The sequence below is a fragment of the Urocitellus parryii genome, chromosome 6 (assembly GCF_045843805.1).
Source record: "Urocitellus parryii isolate mUroPar1 chromosome 6, mUroPar1.hap1, whole genome shotgun sequence".
In the NCBI taxonomy this organism is placed as follows: domain Eukaryota; kingdom Metazoa; phylum Chordata; class Mammalia; order Rodentia; family Sciuridae; genus Urocitellus; species Urocitellus parryii.
In genome coordinates this window covers 82,478,272-82,505,733 of record NC_135536.1, presented here as the reverse complement: position 1 = coordinate 82,505,733, position 27,462 = coordinate 82,478,272, and the positions used below count along the sequence as shown (strand labels likewise).

The 27,462-nt window shown below is 38.3% G+C and overlaps 1 protein-coding gene across 3 annotated transcripts in view; it reads right to left on the bottom strand.

Moving 5' to 3' along the window:
- Fmn1 (formin 1) overlaps positions 1–27,462 on the bottom strand; it is a 368,173-nt gene that overhangs the window by 20,270 nt on the left and 320,441 nt on the right. For all 3 annotated transcript variants that reach the window (XM_026392750.2, XM_026392761.2, XM_026392768.2), the window contains 2 exons: positions 11,819–11,870; positions 6,761–6,910 (listed from right to left, as the gene is read on the bottom strand). In XM_026392750.2, the coding sequence (XP_026248535.2) occupies positions 6,761–6,910; positions 11,819–11,870 (202 nt within the window). The remainder of the gene's footprint in view (positions 1–6,760; positions 6,911–11,818; positions 11,871–27,462) is intronic.

Sequence of the window (27,462 nt, the reverse complement as noted above, 5' to 3'; positions counted from 1 at the left end):
TTAATGAAAAAGAGAAGTTAATGAAGGAGGTAGAGGGGCAGTCACCTTTACAGAAAGAAAGCCTAAGTATACTATCAGAAACGAGGCCTTTCAAGATAGAAAAAACTACCAGCATCATCAAACATAAGCAGCAGCTGGGTTAGCCATTTGATTTTGCAATTATGAAATGTGGTAAAGGCTCCAATGATATCAACATGCCATTCTCTTGCTTCCTTCAGTAACAGAACCCACAAGACTTTAGCTGGGCACATGGCTCCTGGCTAAGCCTGCACTTCTTAGTCTCTGTTGTATATGTTCATAAGACAAAGTTCTCCCCAATGGGCTAAATCGGGGAGAGACATAAGCACTTTCCAGCTCATTCTGCTGAAAGCACAGGGTGTGCTCTCCCCTGCCCCGCCTGGAACTCAGGAGTGTGGTGGACACTACATGTGCCATCTTCATTCAGCCTTGTGACTAGAGATAATGCCACAAGAGAAAGGGAAACTGGGCCCCTGACATCTAAACTCCTTACACAGATTGTTATGCAAAGAAAAATTAATTTGTCCCTTAAATGACAGTTATTTTGGTCCTTGTTTTGGAAGCCAGGACTTTATCCTTATAGATATAGGAGAGAGGGTGTGGTGAGGAAATGAATATAAACCATTCTCCTAAAAGTGAGAAGGGAAAGGAAAAGATAGCTTCCAGGGGAAGGATGGTCAAGAGGAGTGTTTTGTTTTAAAAATCAAGGATTTTACAATTCTTAACATTTTTTAGTATGTATACTCTCCTTGTTCATGGAATATTTTTAGTTGTAAGGAGGCAGTTTAAAATTTTTGCTTGGGAAACTAACAAGTGGGTTTTATTTTTGTCATTATGATAATTGTATTCATAAGTAAGGTCTTTGGGGGCATTTACTGTTTGTGTACTTGCACAGAACTATTTTCAAATGGGACTTAGGAAAATTCAAAGTTTTGCCAATTAACTAGAGGGTGATCATTTATATTATTAAGAAATCCCTTTAAAATAAGAAACTTCTTAGCATTTAGGTGTATATAAACCATTTCATTACATAATGGAAGGTTAGGGAAAAGAAAGTCACTTGTTAGTGAAATGGTCATGTATAGAGGTCAGAAGGAAAGCAGAATTCAATACATAAATATTTTAGTTTAGGGAGTTTTTTTTTCAGAAATAACTATATCATGCAAAGACATGAAATACCTGCAATGTCTGTCCTGTGCTCAATGGCCCTTTTGTGGGTTGAGGGGTGACCATACTAAGTTCTAAACTCTTGGTCCTACAGCAACCCAAGCAGTAGGGAGCTCTCAGAACCACCCTTGGGATAACCCCAAACAGCCTGGAACTATCTGCTGTCCAGGCAATGGCAGTCACATAATTAACCATAATAGCTGCACAAAATATACTTAAAACAACATTCCTGTTGGTATTTAGCTGCACTAAAATAACAAAGTAACTATCCATTCCCCCATGGTGTAAATTATAGATATTATGGCTATGTACATAATGAAATTTCTTATTTGCATTTCACCTAAAATTCACCAAACTTCTTATCCACTCATTATTTACCCATTATGGGTTTTTTAAATAGCACTTTTAAAAAGTTTGTTTTGGCTCAGGGTAAATTATTTGCCCAGACTTTATTCCTGGAGTCATGACTCCCCTGGGCCTTCTTCACCTTTTGCAAATTCATAGCTCATTTTGTGGGGGTGGGAGTGGTTTGTGTGTATGCATGGGCATTTGTGGAAGCAGTCTTAATATTTTATAAATGATGAAATATCTTATAAGATATAAATATATCTATAACCCAGAGGAATTAAATAGCTAAAACAATCGTAATAGGCAGAAAAGGGATAAAGAATATACCGTAAAGGTAGCAGCAAGAATTAGGTTACCTCCTTGCCATCATGCATATACTTGGATAAAATTTGTTGATACATAGTGGAAGAAAAGAATGTGCTAAAAATTCACTGAATGTTTAAATATTAAGAGACACAAATGTAACAGTATATAAGAAGGTAAAACTCAGGAAAAGCTGCTTTCAAGCTTAAAATACAGTCTTGAGGAACTATAATATACCACCAAATGCATTGTTGGATGTGAATGAGCAGAGGAAAATATTTTTTTTGTGTTAGTTTAATTAAAAATATGTGATCCTCAAGATCAACATAAATATTTTACATAAAGAACTAGGGGAGAGAGGCAATGTAATTGTAGACACTGACCAATTTAAAGAGGGCAGTGACAGCTTCCAACCTCTCCCCCATTCATCTGTCAGACCTTGGCTTGAATGTCTTCCAATATAGTTCCTAATGAGTTCAAGAGCAAAGAGAGGGATTATCTTAAAAATTAAAGATGGAGGTCCTCAATCTATTAGAAAAAGTCCTTTCTAGATTGATAGATTCATAGGGGCTTTGAGCTAGAAGAGATCAGAGCTAACATTTAGTTCCTGTCTCATCCTAATGCATACATTTCATCATAGGGACAACTGGGTCCTACATAGTAAATGGCCCACGATGGTGAAGCAAATTAATGGCAGAGTGAAAGGTTAAAATGTTGATTTTTGACTCTGTTCACTAGAGGTAGAGGTTTCTTTTTCACTGATGGGCACTACCTATACTCAGAAGGAATAAGAGAAGGGACTGGTATGCTTCCCTGGAGGATGAGTCTTGTTAATGGGGTAGTACAATGACTGGGTGGGCACAGACTGAAAGTCTGGGGTTTAGGGGCTTCTGGATTTGTGTCTGGATACAGGAGTTTGCACTTTTGCCTAAGACGATCCTAAATTAAAAGGAAAATTTGATGCTATGAACATACAACAGACAGTAGATTGCTCTTCTAGTGATAGTTAATTGACAGAAAAACCATGTCCCAGTGAATATCTTATCTCTTCTACTCAACCAGAGTGGTGCCTGACACCAGTTTAATGATATAGTTTATTGCTCACTCAAAAGGGACAGGAATATTGGAAGTTTTCATAAGTCATTTTTGTGTCTATAGATTCCTCCTGCTTTTATTAGGGGCAGCTGTTGCCTTGTTTGGAGATAAATTTATCTCAACTTTGCACCAAGCTAATGCATATGCATGGAAGTCACGCTAAGCAGACAAAATAGTAAACATTCTCTATTTAACCTAAAGTTAACCTCACATGGCCTAAAATTGTTTTCAATACTTTAATTTCATTTGGAAATAGAGTTTAAACAAAACATCATTTTCTTTTACAAAATACTATTACTGATTTCATTTTCCCAAAAGATTTCTTAGCTTTTAGATGACTTCCTTTTATTTATTTATTTACTTTTTTGATTCTTTTTAGTTATACAGACAGTAGAATTCATTCTGATATAATTACACAAACATGGAATGAATATATATCTATATCTATATCTATATCTATATCTATATCTATATCTCCCCATTCTTATGGATATAAACAATAGTAGGATTCTCTATGGTGTATTCATATATGTATGTACACAGGAAAATTATTTGGATTTATTGCACTGTCTTTCCTTTTCCTATCTCCTCTCCTCTCCCTTCCCTTCTTTCCCTGTTGTCTAATCTACTGAATATCTATTCTTCCTCTCTACCTCCATATTGTGGTTAGCTTTCACATATCAAGTGAAAATATTCAACCTTTGGCTTTGAGGACAGGCTTATTTCACTTATCATGATAGTCTCCAGATCCATCCATTTACTAGCAAATGTCATAAAGTCTTTCTTCTTTATGTCTGAGTAATACTGTTTTGTACATACATATCACATTTTCTTTATCCATTCATCTGTTGGTGGGCACTAAGTTCATTCCATAGCTTGGCTATTGTGAATGGAGCTGCTATAAACATTGATGGGGCTGTCTCACTGTAATATGCTGATTTTAAATCCTTTGGCTATATACCAAGGAGTGGGATAGATGGGTCAAATGGTGGTTCTATTACTAGTTTTTTGAGGAATCTCTATACTGCTTTCCAGAGTGGTTTTCAAACATGTTTAAAAATAATCTGATGGGATTCAAACTACATTTTCCCCCCCTAATAGCTATATGATGTCAGGTTCATTTGGTTAAGAATTTAGTTTTTCAGAATGTCTTTGTACTACTCTTGTGGATGATGTTATGTTACCTCTTGACATTCAGTATTGTTGGGACTTCATGAATTTCTGGGGAATGATTAATCAAAATAAAAATATCAAATATCATTAAATAAATGTCAAAACAAAGTAATTACATTGTTTCCTGTTTAATTATAATAGAAAAATTTAAATTATTTTGCTTATTTTGTCCTAATGAATATATGATTGTAAGAGTCTGAAAGCTAAAATCCTTAGCAGATAGAAAGACAAAAAAAAGAAAAAAATTCTTACCTCACAAGAAAACCTGGGTGATCACTTTAACTGGATAATCACTTTAACTGGTCGAACAGGAATATACATAATGTGCTATTGTTTCCTTACTAATAGATTTTTCCAAACAAGTTGCTTCCAAAAATATTTTGTAAGCTGTCATTAGCTTTCAGAGATGTTGCTTTAGGTGGGAAACCTTGGTGATCTATCTCACAAAGCATGGCTAGAAAGAAGAGACCCTGAAACTGCTAAATGAGAACTGAAAAGGGTCTTGTGAAGTCGTGACCCTTTAAAGGTGTTGGTTTACAGAGTGTGAAACAGGCAATTTACCAGCTGTACCCAGGAAGCTACTCTGAAAATGCGATGGTGGGGAATCAGAGAAAAAGTCATTCTGAAGATGGCTAGATACCACCCACAATTAGTTTGGTCTAACTTCTTTGATAGGGGAAATTTCTTAATTTAGAATACAATTCAGTATTTCAACAGAAGATTATTAACATGAAACGAAATCCATTACCCTCTCTGCTGTTTTTTTTTTGTTTATTATTATTATTTTTTTGGACCATTTTTAAAACTTGAAGGACAAATTCACTAAGGACTATGCTCAAAATGGGACATGCTAATTCCTTATCAAAAGCTGTACATTCAGAACCCATTGCTGGGATCCAAGCCTTCTTGTGTGGACCTGGAGAGCCAGTGGGCCCACTGCCAGCCTGTTGAAACAGGAAGAGGAGCTCACTCTACCACTCTCATTAAGAATCGATTTTGTTGAAGTTAATTTTAGCTTACTTTTAAGGGCTAGATAAGCAGATAAGCATTATTGGGTGCCAAGAATTTTAGAATGTTTTTCATAATGTGGTCAACAACCCATTTTTAACATACCCCTTGACTTTTCTAGATTTTATGAGGTCCATAATTACATTTTTTAGGGGGGTGGTGTGATATTTCATACATGTATCACAATGTGTAATATCTGGTCAGGGTAACTGCAACATCTGTCAATTTAAACATTCATCATTTCTTTGTTGAGAAAATCCAAAATTCTCTCTCCTAGCTATTTTGAAAAGTGAAACTATTGTCAACCATACTTATCCTGCCATGCTATAGATTTAAATTTTCTCTCTTTGATTTATCTAAATGATAAATATACCCAGTTTAATTCCCATATTCCCAAAGAGGTAATTATGGAAAGACATGTCAATAAACTGTTTTTTTTTTCTTTTTCTTTCTTTTTCTGTTTGGTGGAGCTAAGAATTGATTCCAGGGCCTCATGCATGCTAAACAAGTGCTCTACCTCTGAGCTATAAGCTACAGCCCCAGTATTGATAAACATTCTTAAAGCTCTTTGACTTCCTTGGAAAGAATGGCTTTTTTAAAAAAGATTCCTTGAGAAAATATTTAGAGACTCATTAATATCGGGTAAAAAAATCTCAAAATTTTAGAAGTCTTAAAAACAATGATCTTAAAATAGTGCTTAAAGGTCAAACATTAGTATAAGTTTTGTGCATGTTTAAGAATATGGGATGTATACTTTTCTTTGATTACAAAGTGAAGAACAGAAATTATGGCATTTTAGGTCTCACTGTTATGTGAGATATAGCTTCTATAATTAAATGAATTGTCTCCTTTGTTTTGTGGAACTTTTTCTCCTTCCAGGCCATTCTGAATGATGTTCTCATACATCTGTTCTTCTAGAGCTAGTGGAAGTCTAAATCCATGTCACCCTTTACAGGATAGCAGCAGCCTAATCACAAGAATAATTTCTTTTTTGATAAACAGGGCCAATGTCAGTCTCTCTAGAGAGAATGAACACATGAACACACGAACACACACACACACACACACACACACACACACACACACACAGCCTATATTCAGGGCCAATTTTTTTTCTTCTACCCCCAACTAATAAAATCAGGAGGCTGCAAGGAGGCTGAGCGGTGTGCAGTTTGATGTCCTCAGCAGGATACGGGGAGTCAGAAGTGACGCTGTAAATCCAGCGCGGGGCTTCAACACTGTGTGAAGTGTGGCCTGAGCCTCGGAGATTTCCCTTTGATGCAAGTTCAGTATATTAATGGGAAAAGCATTCACTTTTATTTGTCTGTACTGTCTGCGACGGCGAGGCTGCCTCATTTAGGTTGGGTGGACATGAAAATACACAGAGAAGCAATCTGTTGCAAATTAGCACAACTCTCCTTTCATTTGCTAGCTAGTAATTAGGAGGGGTTAAGAAAGTGTAACTTATCAGATTGTATAAGCGTATCTGCTTGTGTGGACAGCAAGCTTTCTCCCAATTGCCCTAGGAACCCTGAGGCAATAATCCTTCCTGGATGTCCACTTGATCCAAAAGAAAACATGGGCGTGTGTGGAATATACACACTTTGTTGGGTTGGAAATTAATGCCTGAGGATTTTTAGTACCTTACCTTTCTTTAGAGATGTTTTTACTCTCCCGTTTCCAAATAGCCTTGAAGTCACTGCAGAACTCATACCACACCATAAACACGTAGCCCGGTGTGATCTCCTTCTCACCGGCCTTTGGCTTCATTCCAAAATATCCTACTGTTGTCTCAAAACTGCAACAGGTAAGGGGAAAAAATGGAGAGAGGTAGACGATGAGAAACTGTCAATACCCAAACCCACCGGGGTGTGGGAAAGCGGGTAGCTTGCCACACACCTATTCTCTAAAGATGAGTTCTGGCTCGTGGCTACTATAGTATACCCTAAGCCTCAGAAAACTAATTTGTCCAAACTGATTTGTCAATAAGTACAACCTGATTGGGGAAACTTCTTATATCTATTAAAAATAGCACATATAATCCAAAGAAGTATGTATGTTAAACTTCTTGAGTTTGTTCTTCATCTCAAATCCATGTCGCTTACCTGCTCTTCATTTTGTGTTTAATGACTACAAGACTGATGATATACTGACTCAATAGCATTAGTAGTAGTCAGGTAGATGTCCATTGGGAACAACTAAACTGCTGAATGTTTCAAGGAAAATCAGTTCTATCTGTTTTCTGGCATACTCTGGCTTTGTTATCTTGCATTGAACCCTCAGTATCTATGACTCAATTTTCTCAAGGGTACAATAGGAGACTCAGACTATATGATCTTTAAGAGAGTTACATTTAGATGCTTGATACCATATAAAGACATAATCTACCAACAAACAAAAATAGATATAATTGTGAAACTAGCAATGTTTGGATGAAAAATCACCTCTGATCTTGAGAAACAATCTCCAATCTGATCAGAAAAGAACTCAGATTTTCCAGAGTAGATTTCTAGATATTACTAAGACCTACCCCATGGAACCTCACTGTGTAGCCGACTTCCCAGGCCTCCCAAGCAGCCCTCCTTGGAGGCACTAGCTTTGCAGCAATTTTTAGCTCTGAACTCAATCTTTCCCTCTTACCCTCACCCACCCCAAGCCACACAAGCTCATTTGCCACAAACAAGAACACTTAAATAGCCCCCTTTTCTGGGGTGTTGGAAACTAATCAAAGCAGGAGTGGCTGGCCAGGTTTATTACTCAATACCCTATCATCTGTTCAGACACAGTGTCTTTTCTTTTTCTTTCTTTCTTTTCTTTCTTTTTTTTGTGACCGTCCTGAATACTGAGTTCCTAATGGAACTCTATTCAATGGCACATATAAAACCCTGAAGTCCCATTACTATTATGGAGCATACTTTCATCTCATTCTCAGTTATTGGGCAATATGTATCTCATAAGATTTTATCACATTTCACAGATGAACTGTTAATTGATTCCATGGCTACGATTAGGTGAGATCCAAGCTGGAGCTACAGCTCTGAGTCCCATAAATTCTTTGTGCTTCTGTAAATAACAAATCTGTTTTTAATGCAAATTAAAACTACTGGTCAGGGAGTTTTGGACCCTGGTTATTAAAAGACTGAAGTGCATATGTGGAGAAAGGCAAGGGCTGTAGTAATCTCTTAAGAGGTTCTCTGATAATTCCAACCAGTAATCAAAGAAAGTAGCAAAGTCCACTCTCTGCCCAGACATGATTTCTAATGCTGTGGCAGTCAAAATACTTATAAAACCAAATGTGCACCCTACAGCATATTCAAAATGGAAATGATAGTGACTACAGTATGGGAACACATAAGGGAAGAGTTCCTAAAGCAGCAGAACATAAGTTTCCTATAAGGTCGTAGGACTTTAGAATTGAAAGGGAGTGACTTTAATATTCTCATTTTACAGATAAGAAAACAGAGGCATGGAAAGATTAAATGACTTCATTTATTGACAGACTTGGGTCTAGAACTCAGGTCCCCTGACTCCCTGGGGGAAATGCTCTTTCTGTTCTTCCCTTCTGGGGTTCATGCTCACTGACAATGGCACTTAGATAAAATAGTCATTTTCCTTGTTTCTACCTTAGACACAGTTGCCCTCTCTATCATACAGAGCCAGAACATTCATCACCCCAGGAGGGCTCCCCATCAGTTCTTCTTTTCTTTTATGTTCACCTTCAATACAGACACAGATGGACTTGTGCATTAACAGAGAAGAGAAAATCTCCTGTTCTCTGAATTTAGATGAAGAGGTTATTTTACAGCAGGACATAGTGATGAGCACAGTGAGTCTCATCACTGAGATTCATGGATCACCCACGGCATTCCTTGGAGTCTAGATTGTGAGACGGAGACATTGCCAACATGGGTGCTGCTTCAGAAAATGGCATGATTGTTGGATGGTGGTCATCATGGAGCCTGAGAGAAGCATGTCAACATCCCAGGACCTCCCTTTTCCCACTTCTAAACTTCTAAAGTCAGCCACTGTCCCCTTGGCCTTTCCCTGTGAGTCCTTGCTTGCTCCTCTGCATGGGGATAAAAACTAAAAAGAAACACCCAATTCCAGATGTTTTTGTAACTGCTTTGGGAATGCAGAAAGCAAGTTACCCCCCTTTGGAAGAATCAGGGCAAACAGAGTCCCAGAGCATGGTTTGGTTCTGGGCTCTGCAACTCTGACAAAGATGAAGTTGCTAGGAGGATGTCCCTCATTTGATTTCAGTGTAACCCCTTTAAGAAAAAACTCAAAGCCAGACTATGAACCCACAATTGTCTGATAAGATCTAGACTATTGTCCTCCCCAGACAAATCGCTCTTCATTCCAAATTCAGTTTTGATTCACAGAAGACTGATTGTTGAAAACCTTCTGAAATCTAGGCAAGAAAACTGCTGATATTTAACCACTAGTATAATTTTCTCCAATAGATAGGAAACAAAGAATCAATGATAAGTTTTGATATTTGTAATTGTCAGCAGATAACTCTAAAAAAGCATTCGGCTTTTAAAAGATTGATTTCTAATCATATGTTTTGTTTTATACAATGTTTTTATTTCTCCCTGAGCTAGTCCCTGACTCCTTTTTCCTCATGCTATAATTCTTTGTCTGATCTGTATCATTTAAATTCAGCCAAACATCTTTAGAGTACAGACAACGATTTTATCAAAGAGCCCATAGCAAAATGAACTGTTCTACTTTTACAGCATTGGGATGCCAAAGCGGAACACATCCACTTACTGGTTTACATGCATGCCTTCAGAATCTGCTTAGGAAAAGCAAATATTCCTTAGCCTCAGAGTAAACTGTTTCTCTTGAGAATAAAACATAAGAATTTACTAAATCTCACACGAATATTGCAACAGTGACCACAACCTCCTTAAAGAGTATAACCAAACAACTGTGGTTTCTCCATTAAAGATGGCATCTGACATATTTCATGAATGACATGAAAGCTAGACTACCTTGGCCACAAAGCCACGGAAAACGCTGACAACCAAAATTTACGATTCCCCTCAGCATAGCTAATGCACAGCAGCAGCTTCGGCCTCTCTAAGGTGGGCCCCTTTTTCCCTTACTGACAGTCTTGAAAAAGGATTAGAAATTTGACATCTACCCTGCAGCTAAATTTCTATTTGGTCCAATACCAGTGTGCCCTTGTTGCCAGTCTCTTCTCCATGAGCTATTTCTATAACACAGGCACATACTCATTTTATATATCGAGGAAGGAAATTTTAGTGTCGGATAAGAACAGTAGGGGGCACAAAAATCTAAAAACATAACCAGGTAATCATCTTGGTTTTCAATGATTATCATGACAGATTGATACTCATGATTCAAGAATAGGTCTGCACTCAGAAAACTACAAGATGTGCCTTAATCTTGCTTTCATCAGAATTTTAATTTTCTTGGCAATTACAGTAAGAAGCGGGGCAAGATGTTGGCACCTGTCAAAGCAGGGCAGACGGCACTGTCTGGGGGTTTTCAGTACACTCAAAAAATGTGGCGAGAGCAGAGGAAAATGGCTCATTTCTAGTTTGTTCATTTGGATTTAAAGTCTTCTCCTCACCTATTTATGAGGCTCATGGTTTCCTTACATGCTGTTCCCTACCCCTACGTTCTCACCTAATCTTCTAGCACTTTTCAAATCAGTCCTGATAAAACATATTTCAGTCCTCTGCCCTGAATTTGAGAATGGCTGTGTCTGTTTCTAGTCACTTCAAAAAGGGAGGGACAACCAAGCCGACTAACCTGTCAACTAGCAAAAACGGAAAGACCTGCAAGGGCTCATCATGCATGATTATTAGGCTATCTGGGATGGAGGGTCTCACTCTGGTGTCTACTGAAAGACAGAGAGAGAGAGAGAGACAGAGAGAGAGAGAGAGACAGAGAGAGAGAGAGAGAGAGAGAGAGAGAGAGAGAGAGAGAGAGAAGCAGGGAAGAGGCCTAGAGTGGGTGTGAGGCTGAACAGAAGACCCGTGAGGTGTCTCCCAATTCTGGGGGGATTTTCCAGATGCTGAAGCTGTCCCTTCTTTCCATCTGTCCCATTGTCTATAAAAATCTTGTAGACTATATTTGAGGAGAGATAGAGTCTCCTAGGTGTTTGTAATAATTGGATTAAACCAGTGGTAAAGGATGAAATTGTTCCTAACTTCCATGAAGTGGCCCAGGAGCAGAGCAGTGGAGGAGACGCACATGGATGGGAGAGTGTCACAGCACATGTATGAGGCAAGTCACTTCTGAATGATTCTCCATTTCTTGGGAAAAATATCCCCAAGTCTTGTAACAGAGCTTTCACCCCAGCTCCCAATTGAATCCTACTATTCCTGGATGCATGATTTTAACAAATGGAGTCCAAAGAATGGCTACTTAAACGTTGTGGAAATGAAATAACCCAGTCCCAAAAAGACAGACACTGCATGATCCATTGCTTACATGAGGTCCCTAGAGTAGAGCGTCACAGAGACAGGAAGTAGAAGGATGGCTGCCAAGGACCAGCGGAGGGAAATAAGGAGTCAGTGCTTACTGGGTACAGAGTTCTAGGTGGGGAAGATGAAGAAGGTTCTGGAGATGGATGGTCACACAGTAATGGGAATATACTCAATAATGGTTATGATGATGATAAAGAATGTCTTCTCAAAGAAAGAATTGCAAGTAAGTCAGAATTTCTTACCTTTTCTGTGCATTTTCCAAATGGCTTTCTTCCATTTTATGTTCCTTTTTGGCTGTGAAAGAGAAAACAATTATGATTAAAATGATATTTTTCATCACACTCTTTGTATAATTGGATACCTTTGAGTGCACCCATTGATTTTTACAGTAAATCTGAGTGCAGGGATTTACAAGCACTTGAGACCCCTCACTTTGCTACATCTGCCACACTGATTTCTTGAAAACAGAGCTAACAGTGACCATATAATCTTGTGTTTCTTCTGGGACACTTTTGAGAGTGAGAGGGAATTATATTAATAATTACACCTGGACAAAGATATAAATTGGAACAGTACAGGGCAGATTGGTAGATGTGCTCACTTGGGCCACAGCCAGATAAGCTTTGGCATGTTCCCATCACGTTTCCCTCACTCCAAAACAAAATAAATCCACTAGTATTTGCAGCAGCTCTTCTGGGACTCAAATAAACTCATAAGTACCCACGTATGCACTGTCTCACACTCACAACTCCTTTGGCAGTCTGCTAAATGCCTTGTGAAAAAACATACAAGACTGCTCAGGAAATCAATGATATGAGATATGTAGTCTGAACCTACAAATTAAGAAGCCATGCTCTGTGGGGACTGTCTAATAAGGAGGTTTCACTTTTTCAAATACCATCTTCTCTGGCCTGATAAAGAAAAGAACATACCTCATCATCTGACATGTCACCCACTTCCCCTTCACAACCTGGTGATTACCCTTTTCCTCCTGTAGCCTCTGTATTTCTGACAGACTATTTCTTTACTCATTTGTCTACATACAACAATTGAATGTAAGCTTCAATAAAGCAGAAACTTCATTCACCTTGCTTTCTGTTACAGATGTAAATGTGGGAAAGGACCCATGTAAATTATTTAACAAAAATGCATTTATTGGATACCACTTACTTAAAAGGAGAGACATTAGCTTTCCTAAGCATAACACTTTGTTTAGAATATGAACATGAGCTATAGATTCTGAGGCTAAAGTTTTATACTAGTATCTCCAAGCATAATACATTTCAACTACTAAAATTATTTTGCTTAATATTAAACTAATTTGGTTTTGGTCAGTAAATCATTTTGGGCAGGGCTTAGTCACAGTTCCACTCATCTGCTGCTGTATGTTCCTCTCCATGGTCATATACCTAGCAGAAATCTCTGTGAAATAGTCTGGTACTCAGCCCAATCAGATATTGAGAAATGACTTTCAGTAGTGAGCAGGTTCCCCCAAAGGTGAATCAAACTAGCTATTTGTTCTCATCCAGTGAAAAGAGGGAGGACAATACCTCTCTCAGGCCTGAGTGCCTTCCTGAAGGACCTTAGCTTTTCTCCATCACTAGATGGTTTCTAACTGGGTACTTCCACGCTGTGCTAAGTAGATTGTGTCCAAGTTTCACTGCATATGAACTTAATGACAAAAAATACCCCATTCAAAGTGACTTAAACAGTAAGACTTTTTAATAATTCCATGGGAAATAACAGTGTCCAAATGCAAAAGAAGGTACTATGTTTTTTAAAATATGTATTTGCAGTATTGGGGATTGAACCTAGGGCCTCAGGCATGCCAGACACTCTACCACTGAGCTGCATCCCAAGACCTTTAAAATTTTTATTTTGAGACAATCTTGCTAAGTTGTCCAGACTGGGCTCAAACATGTAATCTTCCAGCCTCAGCCTCCCAAGTTGCTGGGATTACAGGCATCATGTCTAGTTAAAGAAAAGTGTTTTTATTTTTATTTTTTTAGTTGTCAATGGACCTTATTTATATGTGGTGTTGAGAATTGAACCTACTGCCTCACACATGCTAGGCAAGCACTTTACCACTGAGCTACAAACCTAGCTCAAGAAAAGTGTTATTAAGAAGCAAAGAACATTATAGTAACTTTGAGTTTGGGGGAAAAGAGTCTTGACAATGAGAAGAATTAAGAGGTTTGAATTCTTCCCACACCCAGGGACTATGCACAGATAGAAAAGGCCTCCTCCCCATGTGTGACTTAGAAGCTTTTCCAGCCTAAAATACTTCTCTTACCACAACATGTGAAAATTCCAACTATATCATCATACATTTTAAAGTCTCTAAGTCAAATTCAAATATATTAGATGGAAAGAAAATATTTAAAAGACTAGGGTCACAAGCTCAATTTCTAATATCATCAATAAATAAGGTCATTAAGGGCCAAGTGTAAGCATCTCAATGTCCTAAAATTCTATTCCTTGTTTCTCCATGCTGGAACTGGGGAATCTTATTGTGGGTAAGTGAACAGGGAAGTGGGAAAGCCATGTTCCATTTAGGAGAGATCAGAAACTTGTCAGCAAAACTTCTACTTTTTTGAGAGAATCTGAAAGGGGATTTTTAAATGAATATATCTCAACTTTTAAAATATGTTTTCCCACACTTTGTAGAACAAAGCAACCCTTCCTGCCAGCCATATTTATCTCTGCAACCTCAGACTTCAGCTCTTATTGACTATGGATACATCATGACATAGGTGGGTTTGTTCATGCATCCACACACAGACACTATTCTAGGTGCTTGGGTCCCAACAGTGAAAAAAGCAGACAAAGGTCCCTGTAGAACTTTCATTCCAGTTAGGGAAGACAGACAATCAACCCTGAGAGAAAAAGATCCAGTGTAAGTAATTTCTGACCAGGGTTAGCAGGAATATTCCAGAGCATAGATGGATGCCTACAAAAGGAACCTCTGTGGGTTATGAATGAGACATGTCTAGACAGCTAGTGTACAACACATCAATACTAGGCCGAAAACAGGAGAAGACAATATTTAAATTGAAGAGAGTAAGTCTTAGATGAAAATTGTCCTTATCCTACAACTTTGTCAAATAGTGGCTCTGAATCTATGTATGAGATTTATTTAATCTTCTATCCAACCAAGCCCTGTGGACAGTAGTCTTTAGATGCTATTTTTTTTTCTATTTAAACTTCGGTACCACCTGTGGGGGGTAGGGTGGGTAGGTGTCTTCTTAGAAGAGTAAGTTTGGAGAGATAGTAGCATTAGGAGAGAGAGAAATAAGCATCCCTTGGCTCTTCTTTCTCTCTCCTTCTCAAGAAGCTATCTCCCTGCCTTCAGCAAGTTAAATTTAACTCTTTTCCAAATCTGGGGAGTAAAGGAGCTGCTTAGAATGACAATACCTTCAAAACAATAAAAGTAATAAGAAATAAGTCAGAATACTAACAATGAGAAGTTTCACTTAATATCGATCTTTCAAACTTCTTCATCAAGGCTATATGTTCATAGTGATCATGATGAATTTCTGGAAGCAATTAGAGAGAGGGAAGTAAGTTCGCTCCATGACTTACCTGTGGCACAATGATTTTTTCTGTCATTGGTAGAACTGGTATTGCTTTCTTAAATTTTGATTTTTCTCCATGAAACAGCAGTATGCATTTTTCATAATTCTATAGTCACTGGCATAGAAGCAACAGAGCATCTCAAGAAAATGTGTTTTTGTTTAGGAGATATTTATGTAGATTTTATTTGGTGTAGTCTTTACTGAGTAAAGACCACTTTCTTCAGCACAAATCTTTTATGCCTCAGGATTTTATTTTCTCGACCATTGCATGGTGTTTGTCTCATTAGTTGTCATGAAATTGCCTCAAAACAGTAATTCTGAAACTCATGTATACAATAACCTACAACAAGAGAAGCAGAAATGGCCCTTTCTAGTCAATGAGTGTGGAATAAAGGAATGCAAATCAGAATGCAAGACAGTTATGTGCCAACTTTTAAGCCCTCCTTTATCACTTAAATGCTGTGAGTTCTGTTGCTATTTCTACATCTGCTCTTTCTTCCTACTCTGAAATCTTGAAACCGTCAAAGTCATTCATGAGAGTTGAAGTCAGCTTCTTCCAAACTCCTATTAACAAGGATATTTTGCCCTCCTCCCGTGAATCATGAATGTTCTTAAAGACATCTGGAATGGCGAATCCTTTCCAGAAAGTCTTCAGTTTACTTTGCCCAGATCCATCACTATCAGCAGCAGCTATAGACTTGAAATGTGTTTCTTAAATAATAAGTCTTGAAAGTCAAAATTACTCCTTGATCAATGGGCTGCAGAATGGATGTTGTGTTAGTAGGCATTAGAACAAAATTCATTTCATTGTCCATCTCCACTAGAGCTGCTGGGTGACTAGGTGCATTGTCACTGAGAAGTAATATTTTGAGAGGAATCTTTTTTTTTTTTTTTTCTGAGCAGTGGGTCTCAACAGTGGGCTTAAAATATTCAGTAAACCATGTTGTAAACAGATGTGTTGTCATCCAGACTTTGTTGCTCCCTTTATAGAGCACAGGCGGAGCCCATTTTGTATCAGTCTTTAGGGCCTTAGTTTTTCATAATAGTAAATAGGCATTGGTTTTAGCTTAAACTCACGAGCTGTGTTAGCCCAACACAAAACCCAACAAGAAAGTTAGTCTGCTCTCCTAAGCTTGGGAGCCAGGTACTGACTTCTGCTCTATAGCTATGAAAGTCCTGGAAGGCAACTTCTTCCAAAAGAAGGCTAGAAGACCGTTTCATCCACATGGGATCTGTCATTGAGTGTGGTCACATCATTGTAACCTCACCAGTTCTGCTGAATCACTTGCCACAGCTTCTAGATCAGCACTTCTTTACCTTATACTTTGATGTCATGCAGACGTCTTCTTTCCTTGAACCTCACCAATCAACCTCCTGTAGTTCCAAATTTTCCTTCTGTAGCCTCATCACTGTTCTCAGTCTTCAGAGAATTAAACAGAGCGGGAGTCTTGCTCTGCATTAGGCTTTGGCTTGGGGGAATGTGTGGTTGGTTTGATCCTCTATCCAGAACATTAAAACTTTCTCCAGATCAGCAATAAAGTTGTGTCACTTTCTTATCATTCATGTGTTTACTGGAGTAGCACTTTCAATTTCCTTCAGGAACTTTTTCTTTGCATTCACAACTTGGCTATGTTTTTTTTTTTTTTTTCCTTCAAGAGGCTTAGCTTTTGATGTACCTTTCCTTACTAAACTTAATTATTTCTCACTTTTGATTTAAAGTGAGAGACTCCTCCTTTCACTTGAATACTTAAGAGGTCAGTATGTGATTTCTAACTGGCCTAATATTAATATTTTATGGCTAAGAGAATAGGGAGGCCTGGGGAAGAGGACATGGATGGGGAAATAGCCAGTTGGTGGAACAGTCAGTACACATACAACATTCATTGGTGTGAAGTTCTGTCATATGGACACTGTTCTTGAAGCCCCCAATGCCAAGAGTAATAGAAAACATCACAGATCATCATAACAGATACAACAATAATGAAAAAGTGTGAAATACCAAGAGAGGTACCAAGACGGGACAGAACACAAAGTGAGTACATAAATTTGGAAAAATGGCGCTGATAGACTTCCTCAATGTAGGGTTGTACAGACCTTCAACGTATAAAAATGCAATATCTGAGAAGCATGGTGAGGCAAAATAAAATAATGAGAATATATTCTATATCTCTCTGACTCCAGGATGGGTATTAAAAATTTCCAGGAAAAAATATAGAATTTTTTTCTGAAGAATATCCATAACCTATTTCAGTAGATGAGATTTTCCTTGTGATTGTTTTCAAGGAAGACTGGGTGTCTTCTGCTGAAAAGGTCAGTTTTCCCCATTTTACCTACAGAACTCATGTCCTTCCCCAGGTCTGTAAGACTTTAATACAGAAGTATGTGTTCCAGGTCCAACCCAAAGTCATGTCATCTCTTCTTTGAGCCCATTTTGTCTTACTTAATCCTCAGAATAGAAAGCAAGAAACTGATTTATAATTTCATAAATACCTGGCCGTCATAGGGTTAGGAGTGAGGCAGACAGAAGTACTTATAATTATTCTCACGTAATTCTTTCCAAGTAATGAGCATTGAGTTCTGTAGTCTTTATCCGGATTAACTAGATCATTTCCCCTACACCACATAAAAAACAATGATGCAAAGATTTATTCTTTAACCTTTTGGCTCTACTGAGTGATATGAGACAGATTCCCTGCATTTCATTGGAATAGGTATCTTAAAAAGCAAGCTGAGGACTGGGGTTGTGGCTCAGTGGCACAGCACTTTCCTTGAATGTGTGAGGCACTGGGTTTGATTCTCAGCACTGCATATAAATAAAGAATAAAGGTCCATCAACAACTAAAATAAATATATTTTTTTTAAAAAGCAAGCTGAAGCCCGACCCCACAATATGTAGATCGGAGCCAACTTTTATAGGACACCCATAGCACAAGAGTTAATAACAAGAATCAACAAATGGGACTTACTTAAACTGAAAAGTTTTTTCTCAGCAAGAGAAACAATAAGAGAGGTAAATAGGGAGCCTACATCATGGGAACAAATCTTTTCTCCTCACACTTCAGATAGAGCCCTAATATCCAGAGTATATAAAGAACTCAAAAAATTAGACAATAAGATAACAAATAACCCAATCAACAAATGGGCCAAGGACTGAACAGACACTTCTCAGAGGAGGACATACAATCAATCAACAAGTACATGAAAAAATGCTCACCATCTCTAGCAGTCAGAGAAATGCAAATCAAAACCACCCTAAGATACCATCTCACTCCAGTAAGATTGGTAGCCATTATGAAGTCAAACAACAACAAGTGCTGGCGAGGATGTGGGACATTGCTGGTGGGACTGCAAACTGGTGCGGCCAATTTGGAAAGCAGTATGGAAATTCCTGGGAAAGCTGGGAATGGAACCACCATTTGACCCAGCTATTGCCCTTCTCGGACTATTCCCTGAAGACCTTAAAAGAGCATGCTACAGGGATACTGCCACATCGATGTTCACAGCAGCACAATTCATAATTGCTAGACTGTGGAACCAACTCAGATGCCCTTCAATAGATGAATGGATAAAAAAATGTGGCATTTATACACCATGGAGTATTACACAGCACTAAAAAATGACAAAATCATGGAATTTGCAGGGAAATGGATGGCACTAGAGCAGATTATGCTTAGTGAAGCTAGCCAATCCCTAAAAAACAAATACCAAATGTCTTCTTTGATATAATGAGAGCAACTATGAACAGAGCAGGGAGGAAGAGCAGGAAGAAAAGATTAACATTAAACAGAGACATGAGGTGGGAGGGAAAGGGAGAGAAAAGGGAAATTGCATGGAAATGGAGGGAGACCCTCATTGTTATACAAAATTACATATAAGAAGTTGTGAGGGGAATGGGAAAATAAACAAGGAGAGAAATGAATTACAGTAGATGGGGTAGAGAGAGAAGATGGGAGGGGAGGGGAGGGAGGATAGTAGAGGATAGGAAAGGCAGCAGAATACAACAGTTACTAATAGGGCATTATGTAAAAATGTGGATGTGTAACGGACGTGATTCTGCAATCTGTATTTGGGGTAAAAATGGGAGTTCATAACCCACTTGAATCTAATGTATGAAATATGATATGTCATAATGTTTTGAACAACCAATAAAAAAAGAAAAAAATTGCATTTTGAACATTGCAACATAAATATAAAACACAAAACATCCAAAGTTAACACTGATATACCACACCCAACTTGGATTTCGATACTGAGCATTTTATATTTCATAGAAAGAAATTTTCAGTTTTGTCAATGCTTATAGTATATACTATTATTCCTACCAAAATCTTCATGAAATTTAAAAGGTTGGTATTAAAAGTAATTTCTTTTTTCGAATGTTCTAAAACATGCCAGTATGGATTAACCTTCAAATGTTGAGGGCATAAAAGATACACAAATAGAGTCTATATTTTGGGGGGAGGGGCAAGCAGAAAAAATCAAAGTGATAGAGTGCCAGGGATCCCAGCAGCCTGCAGCAGGGCCCGGAGATCCAGGCCAACTGATTCGCGTGGCCTGCCCTGCGGCTACAGAAGGCGTGGTGCCTCAGTGAAGCCATTAATTGGCAAGCAGGGAGGTTAGGGAAGGCCATTAGGTGGAATCCCACCAGCCAAGCCCACACGGACCCTTGGGCCGAGCACGGGATCTCAGAAGGGGAAGGAAGCGGTACAGTCCCATCCCCCACAGCGGACACTCCACCGAGGCAGTCAGCGGCCACCATCCTGGAAAGCTGAAGGATACACCGCCACTCTCCTTCAGAGTGCAACATCAAAACAGCGGACACTCCATCCAGGCAGTCAGTGGCCACCATCCGGGAAAGCTGAAGAATACACCACCACTCTCCAACAGCTTGCAACATCAAAACAGCCAGCAGCAGGACCCCGGAGATCCAGGCCAACTGATTCGTGCGGCCTGCCCCGCAGCTACAGAAGGCGTGGCGCCTCAGAGAAGCCATTAATTAGCAAGCAGGGAGGTTAGGGACTGCCATTAGGTGGAATCCCGCCAGCCAAGCCCACCGCCCACGCCCGGAACAGGCCCAGCGATCTGCCAGCATTGTAGTCACGACACCCCAATTGGAATAGGGACAGAGCAGAGCCGCCTTCCACTCCCGGAACAGGCCCAGAGAGCCGCCAGCGTGGTAGACACGTCACCCCAATTGGAGTAGGGGCACAGCCGCCGCCCGCACCTGCAAGGGAGACTTTTCAAGTATACAAGAGCAACATAAATAAATAGGGGGTAAATTTCAAAACACAACAGTTGCACCAAGCAGAAAGAAACGCGAGCAGTATGAAAAGACAAGGAAAGAAAGGACCACAAGCAATGCAGGTCAACTCAACTTTAGAAGAGGTAATAGCTGCAACAGATGGAATATCAGATAAAGAGTTCAGGATATATATGCTTCAGATGATCTGGAGTCTCAAGGAAGACATGAGACAGCAAAATCAGACAATGAAAGATCACATTGACAAACAAATCCAGGAAGTAAAAGATCAATTTCACAGGGAGATAGAGGTAATAAAAAACAAACAAATTGAAATTCTAGAAATGCAGGAAACAATAAACCAACTTAAAAACTCAATTGAGAATACTACCAGCAGAGTAGATCACTTAGAAGAGAGAACATCAGACAATGAAGACAAAGTATTTCAACTGGAAAAGAACATAGACAGCTCAGCAAGTCTGCTAAGAAACCATGAGCAGAACATCCAAGAATTATGGGACAATATCAAAAGACCAAATTTAAGAGTCATTGGGATACAGGAAGGCACAGAGCTCCATTCCAAAGGAATAAACAGTCTATTCAGTGAAATAATACGAGAAAACTTCCCAGAATTGAAGATTGAGACAGAATCCCAAATCCTAGAAGCCTACAGGACGCCGAATGTGCAAAATCATAAGAGATCCACACCTAGACACATTATAATGAAGATGTCCAACATACAGAATAAGGAGAGAATTTTAAAAGCTGCAAGAGAAAGAAAGCAGATTACATTTAGGGGTAAACCAATCAGGATAACAGCTGATCTCTCAACACAGACTCTGAAAGCTAGAAGATCCTGGAATAACATATTTCAAACACTGAAAGACAATGGGCTCCAACCAAGAATCGTGTATCCGGCGAAATTAAGCTTCAGGTTAGAAGATGAAATTAAAACCTTCCACAATAAACAAAAGTTAAAAGAATTCGCAGCTAGAAAACCATCTCTTCAAAAAATCCTTGGCAAAACATTACAGGAAGAGGAAATGGAAAACAACATTGAAAACCAACAATGGGAGGTAGGACAGTAAAGGGGGGAAAGTAGTCAAAGAGGATAACAAATCAGGTTTAGTAACATCAATAAACAAATATGGATAGAAGAACAAACCATATCTCAATAATAACCCTAAATGTTAATGGCTTAAACTCACCAATTAAGAGACACAGGCTAGTAGAATGGATCAAAAAACAAGACCCAACAATATGCTGTCTTCAGGAGACGCATTTGATAGGAAAAGATATACATAGACTGAAGGTGAAAGGTTGGGAAAAATCATATCACTCATATGGACCGCGGAAACAAGCAGGAGTGTCCATACTCATATCTAATAAAATAGATTTCAAGCCAAAGCTAATCAAAAGGGATATAGAAGGACACTTCATACTGCTCAAGGGAACCATACACCAACAAGACATAACAATCATAAATATATATGCCCCAAATAATGGTGCAGCTGTATTCATCAAGCAAACTCTTCTCAAGTTCAAGAGTCTAATAGACCAACATACAATAATCATGGGAGACTTCAACACACCTCTCTCACCACTGGACAGATCTTCCAAACAAAAGTTAAATAAGGAAACTATAGAACTCAATAACACAATTAACAACCTAGACTTAATTGACATATATAGACTATACCACCCAACATCATGTAGCTACACTTTTTTCTCAGCAGCACATGGAACCTTCTCAAAAATCGACCATATACTATGTCACAGGGCAACTCTTAGACAATACAAAGGGGTAGAGATAATACCATGCATCTTATCTGATCATAATGGAATGAAACTGAAAATCAATGATAAAAGAAGAAAGGAAAAAGCAAGCATCACCTGGAGAATGAACAATAGGTTACTGAGTGATCAATGGGTTTTAGAAGACATCAAGGAGGAAATTAAAAACTTCCTAGAGTTAAATGAAAACACAGACACAACATATCGGAATCTATGGGACACATTGAAAGCAGTTCTAAGAGGAAAATTCATTGCTTGGAGTTCATTCCTCAAAAAAAGAAAAAACCAACAAATAAATGATCTCATGCTTCATCTCAAAATCCTAGAAAAAGAAGAGCAAAACAACAGCAAAAGAAGTAGAAGGCAAGAAATAATTAAAATCAGAGCTGAAATTAATGAAATTGAAACAAAAGAAACAATTGAAAAAATTGACAAAACTAAAAGCTGGTTCTTTGAAAAAATAAATAAAATTGACAGACCCTTAGCCATGCTAATGAAGAGAAGAAGAGAGAGAACCCAAATTACTAGCATACGGGATGAAAAAGGCAATATCACAACAGACACTTCAGAAATACAGAAGATAATCAGAAATTACTTTGAATCCTTATACTCCAATAAAATAGAAGATAGTGAAGGCATAGATAAATTCCTTGAGTCCTATGATCTGCCCAGATTGAGCCAGGAGGAAATAGACAACCTAAACAGACCAATAACAATAGAGGAAATAGAAGAAACCATCAAAAGACTACCAACTAAGAAAAGCCCAGGACCGGATGGGTATACAGCAGAGTTTTACAAAACCTTTAAAGAGGAACTAACACCAATACTTTTCAAGCTATTTCAGGAAATAGAAAAAGAGGGAGAACTTCCAAATTCATTCTACGAGGCCAACATCACCCTGATTCCGAAACCAGACAAAGACACATCAAAGAAGGAAAACTACAGACCAATATCTCTAATGAACCTTGACGCAAAAATCCTCAATAAAATTCTGGCGAATCGGATTCAAATACATATCAAAAAAATTATACATCATGATCAAGTAGGATTCATCCCTGGGATGCAAGGCTGGTTTAATATACGGAAATCAATAAATGTTATTCACCACATCAATAGACTTAAAAATAAGAACCATATGATCATCTCAATAGATGCAGAAAAAGCATTCGACAAAGTACAGCATCCCTTTATGTTCAAAACGCTAGAAAAATTAGGGATAACAGGATCATACCTCAACATTGTAAAAGCAATCTATGATAAGCCACAGGCCAGCATCATTCTGAATGGAGAAAAATTGAAGGCATTCCCTCTAAGATCTGGTACAAGACAGGGATGCCCTCTCTCACCACTTCTGTTCAACATAGTCCTCGAAACACTGGCCAGAGCAATTAGACAGTCAAAAGAAATTAAAGGCATAAAAATAGGAAAAGAAGAACTTAAATTATCACTATTTGCAGATGATATGATTCTATACCTAGCAGACCCAAAAGGGTCTACAAAGAAGCTATTAGAGCTAATAAATGAATTCAGCAAAGTGGCAGGATATAAGATCAACACGCATAAATCAAAGGCATTCCTGTATATGAGCGACAAATCCTCTGAAACGGAAATGAGGACAACTACTCCATTCACAATATCCCCCCAAAAAATAAAATACTTGGGAATCAACCTAACAAAAGAGGTGAAAGATTTATACAATGAAAATTACAGAACCCTAAAGAAAGACATAGAAGAAGACCTTAGAAGATGGAAAAACATACCCTGCTCATGGATAGGCAGAACTAACATCATCAAAATGGCGATATTACCAAAAGTTCTCTATAAGTTCAATGCAATGCCAATCAAAATCCCAACAGCATATCTTGTAGAAATAGATAAAAGAATCATGAAATTCATATGGAATAATAAAAGACCCAGAATAGCAAAAACAATACTAAGCAGGAAGTGTGAATCAGGCGGTATAGCGATACCAGACTTCAAACTATACTACAGAGCAATAGTAACAAAAACAGCATGGTACTGGTACCAAAACAGGCGGGTGGACCAATGGTACAGAATAGAGGACACAGTAACCAATCCACAAAACTACAACTATCTTATTTTTGATAAAGGGGCTAAAAGCATGCAATGGAGGAAGGATAGCATCTTCAACAAATGGTGCTGGGAAAACTGGAAATCCATTTGCACCAAAATGAATCTGAATCCCTATCTCTCGCCGTGCACAAAAGTTAACTCAAAATGGATCAAGGAGCTTGATATTAAATCAGAGACACGGCATCTGATAGAAGAAAAAGTTGGTTATGATCTACACGCTGTGGGATCGGGCTCCAAATTCCTCAATAGGACACCCATAGCGCTAGTGTTAACAAATAGAATCAACAAATGGGACTTACTCAAACTAAAAAGTTTTTTCTCAGCAAAAGAAACAATAAGAGAGATAAATAGGGAGCCTACATCCTGGGAACAAATCTTTACTCCACACACTTCAGATAGAGCCCTAATAACCAGAATATACAAAGAACTCAAAAAATTAGACAATAAGATAACAAATAACCCAATCAATAAATGGGCCAAGGACCTGAACAGACACTTCTCAGAGGAGGACATACAATCAATCAACAAGTACATGAAAAAATGCTCACCATCGCTAGCAGTCAGAGAAATGCAAATCAAAACCACCCTAAGATACCATCTCACTCCAGTAAGACTGGCAGCCATTAGGAAGTCAAACAACAATAAGTGCTGGAGAGGATGCGGGGAAAAGGGCACTCTTGTTCATTGCTGGTGGGACTGCAAATTGGTGCAGCCAATTTGGAAAGCAGTATGGAGATTTCTCGGAAAGCTGGGAATGGAACCACCATTTGACCCAGCTCTTCCCCTTCTCGGTCTATTCCCTAAAGCCCTAACAAGAGCATGCTACAGGGACACTGCTACATCGATGTTCATAGCAGCTCAATTCACGATAGCAAGACTGTGGAACCAGCCTAGATGCCCTTCAATAGATGAATGGATAAAAAAAATGTGGCATTTATACACTATGGAGTATTACTCTGCATTAAAAAATGACAAAATTATAGAATTTGGAGGGAAATGGATGGCATTAGAGCAGATTATGCTAAGTGAAGCTAGTCAATCTTTAAAAAACAAATACCAAATGACTCCTTTGATATAAGGGGTGTAAACAAGGACAGGGTAGGGACGAAGAGCTTGAGAAGAATATTTACAGTAAACAGGGATGAGAGGTGGGAGGGAAAGGGAGTGAGAAGGGAAATTGCATGGAAATGGAAGGCGATCCTCAGGGTTATACAAAATGTCATATAAGAGGTAAGGAGGGGTAAGTCAAGAGAATACAAATGGAAGACATGATTTACAGTAGAAGGGGTAGAGAGAGAAAGGGGAGGGGAGGGGAGGGGAGGGGAGGGGGGATAGTAGACAATAGGACAGACAGCAGAATACATCAGACACTAGAAAGGCAATATGTCAATCAATGGAAGGGTAACTGATGTGATACAGCAATTTGTATACGGGGTAAAAGCGGGAGTTCATAATCCACTTGAATCAAACCGTGTAATATGATGTATTAAGAACTATGTAATGTTATGAACGACCAATAAAAAAAAAAATAAAAAAAAAAAATAAAAATCTGAGTTCAATTAAAACCAGTTACTGAATCCCAAAAAAAAAAAAAAATAGAGTCTATATTTTAATACAGGATAATTCTGTTTACAATCATGACAAAAATACCTTCAATTTTCAGACATTAAAAAGAAAGAAAGAAAGAAACCTAAGCAAACAAAAGGTATTTTGGGGCAAGTTATTTCTTAGTACAAATAATATATCATACACCAATCAGTTTTCCAGCCAACAGCATTAAAAATTTACCACTATTAATTGTTAAACAATGCATTTACAAGGTGAAAGATCAAAGAAAACTTAAGAACAACAACAAAAAAACCTCAAAAGGATTCCAAATCCTAAAATAAGAAATAAGAAATCTGCAAATTTAATATTTGTCATGCTTTTACAAAAGTGAATCCTAAATTACTAAGCTTTGTCCATATGTACTCATACTTTTGGAATTACTTGTTGTATATTAAAAATTCCCTTAACCCCCCCCCAAAATTTATAAACTAAAATTATTCTCCTTTTTTACCCATTACTCCAAGGTATTTATCAATTTGCTTCTCTTGATGATATAAAAGAAAATAATATAATTTTGTCTTAGTCTAGTCATGAATGGACGATAAATATGCTATAACAAATTTAATGTATGAAATTTATCTCAAAACAAAAGTATCTCGCTTCTCACAGTAAAGTATCACTTTATCAAAATAAAAAATAATAAAGCAAACTTAAAGTTTTCTTCCAAAAAGAGAAATTTTGGCATGTATCACAAGTAAAATACTATAATAAAACTTTATTATTATTTAAAAAAAAAGAAAGAAAAAAGAAATAAAAAGCAAGCTGAAACACAATAAGGGAGAAGGGAGGGAGGAATAGAAGTTCATTGGAGTAGACAAGGGGAATGAAGAGAAAGGAGGGGGATAGGAATAGGAAAGACTGTAAAATAAATCAGACATAACTTTCCTGTGTTCATATATGAATATGTGACCAGTGTAACTCCACATCATATACAACCACAAGAATGGGAAGTTATACTCCACATAGGTATAATATATCAAAATATACTCTACTGTCATGTGTATCTGAAAAGAAGAAATAAAAAAATTTTAAAGAGGCGAGCTGAATTACACCACACCTCTGCTTAAATTTTTCTGCCTCACCCACAGTGTAGGATGAAATACCTTCACACTGCACAAAGCAAGTCCTTCGTGACCTGGCTCCTGCCTAATGCTTGCGCAGTTGCTCCTGTCACAGAGGACTCTGGGTTCAACCTCACCTCTGGGTTCAACCTGCTCTCTCGTCATTTTTTTGGCATGTAGTTGCTTCTACTTGGAAAGCCCTCATCTCCCCTTTTCCCTCCTCCCACCAGTCCTACTGTATCTTCTCAGTCTTCAAAAATCAAGATTAAAAGTTGCCTCTTCAACAAAGCCCTCCAGGCCTCTTCCCCGAGCAATGGAGCTGCTCTTTCTGTGGAGCTCCAGAGCACAGTGTGTTCAGAGCTTGCAATCCAGCACAACAGAGTTCCTGAGGTCACCGCTAGTAGCGTGCCTTGCCGACTAGACTCTTGTTTCCTGAGGTCCATAACCAAGGGTGATTTCATAGCATTTCCAGGAGACACTCTACTTGTCTGACACATGGATAAGTGGAGCCCAAA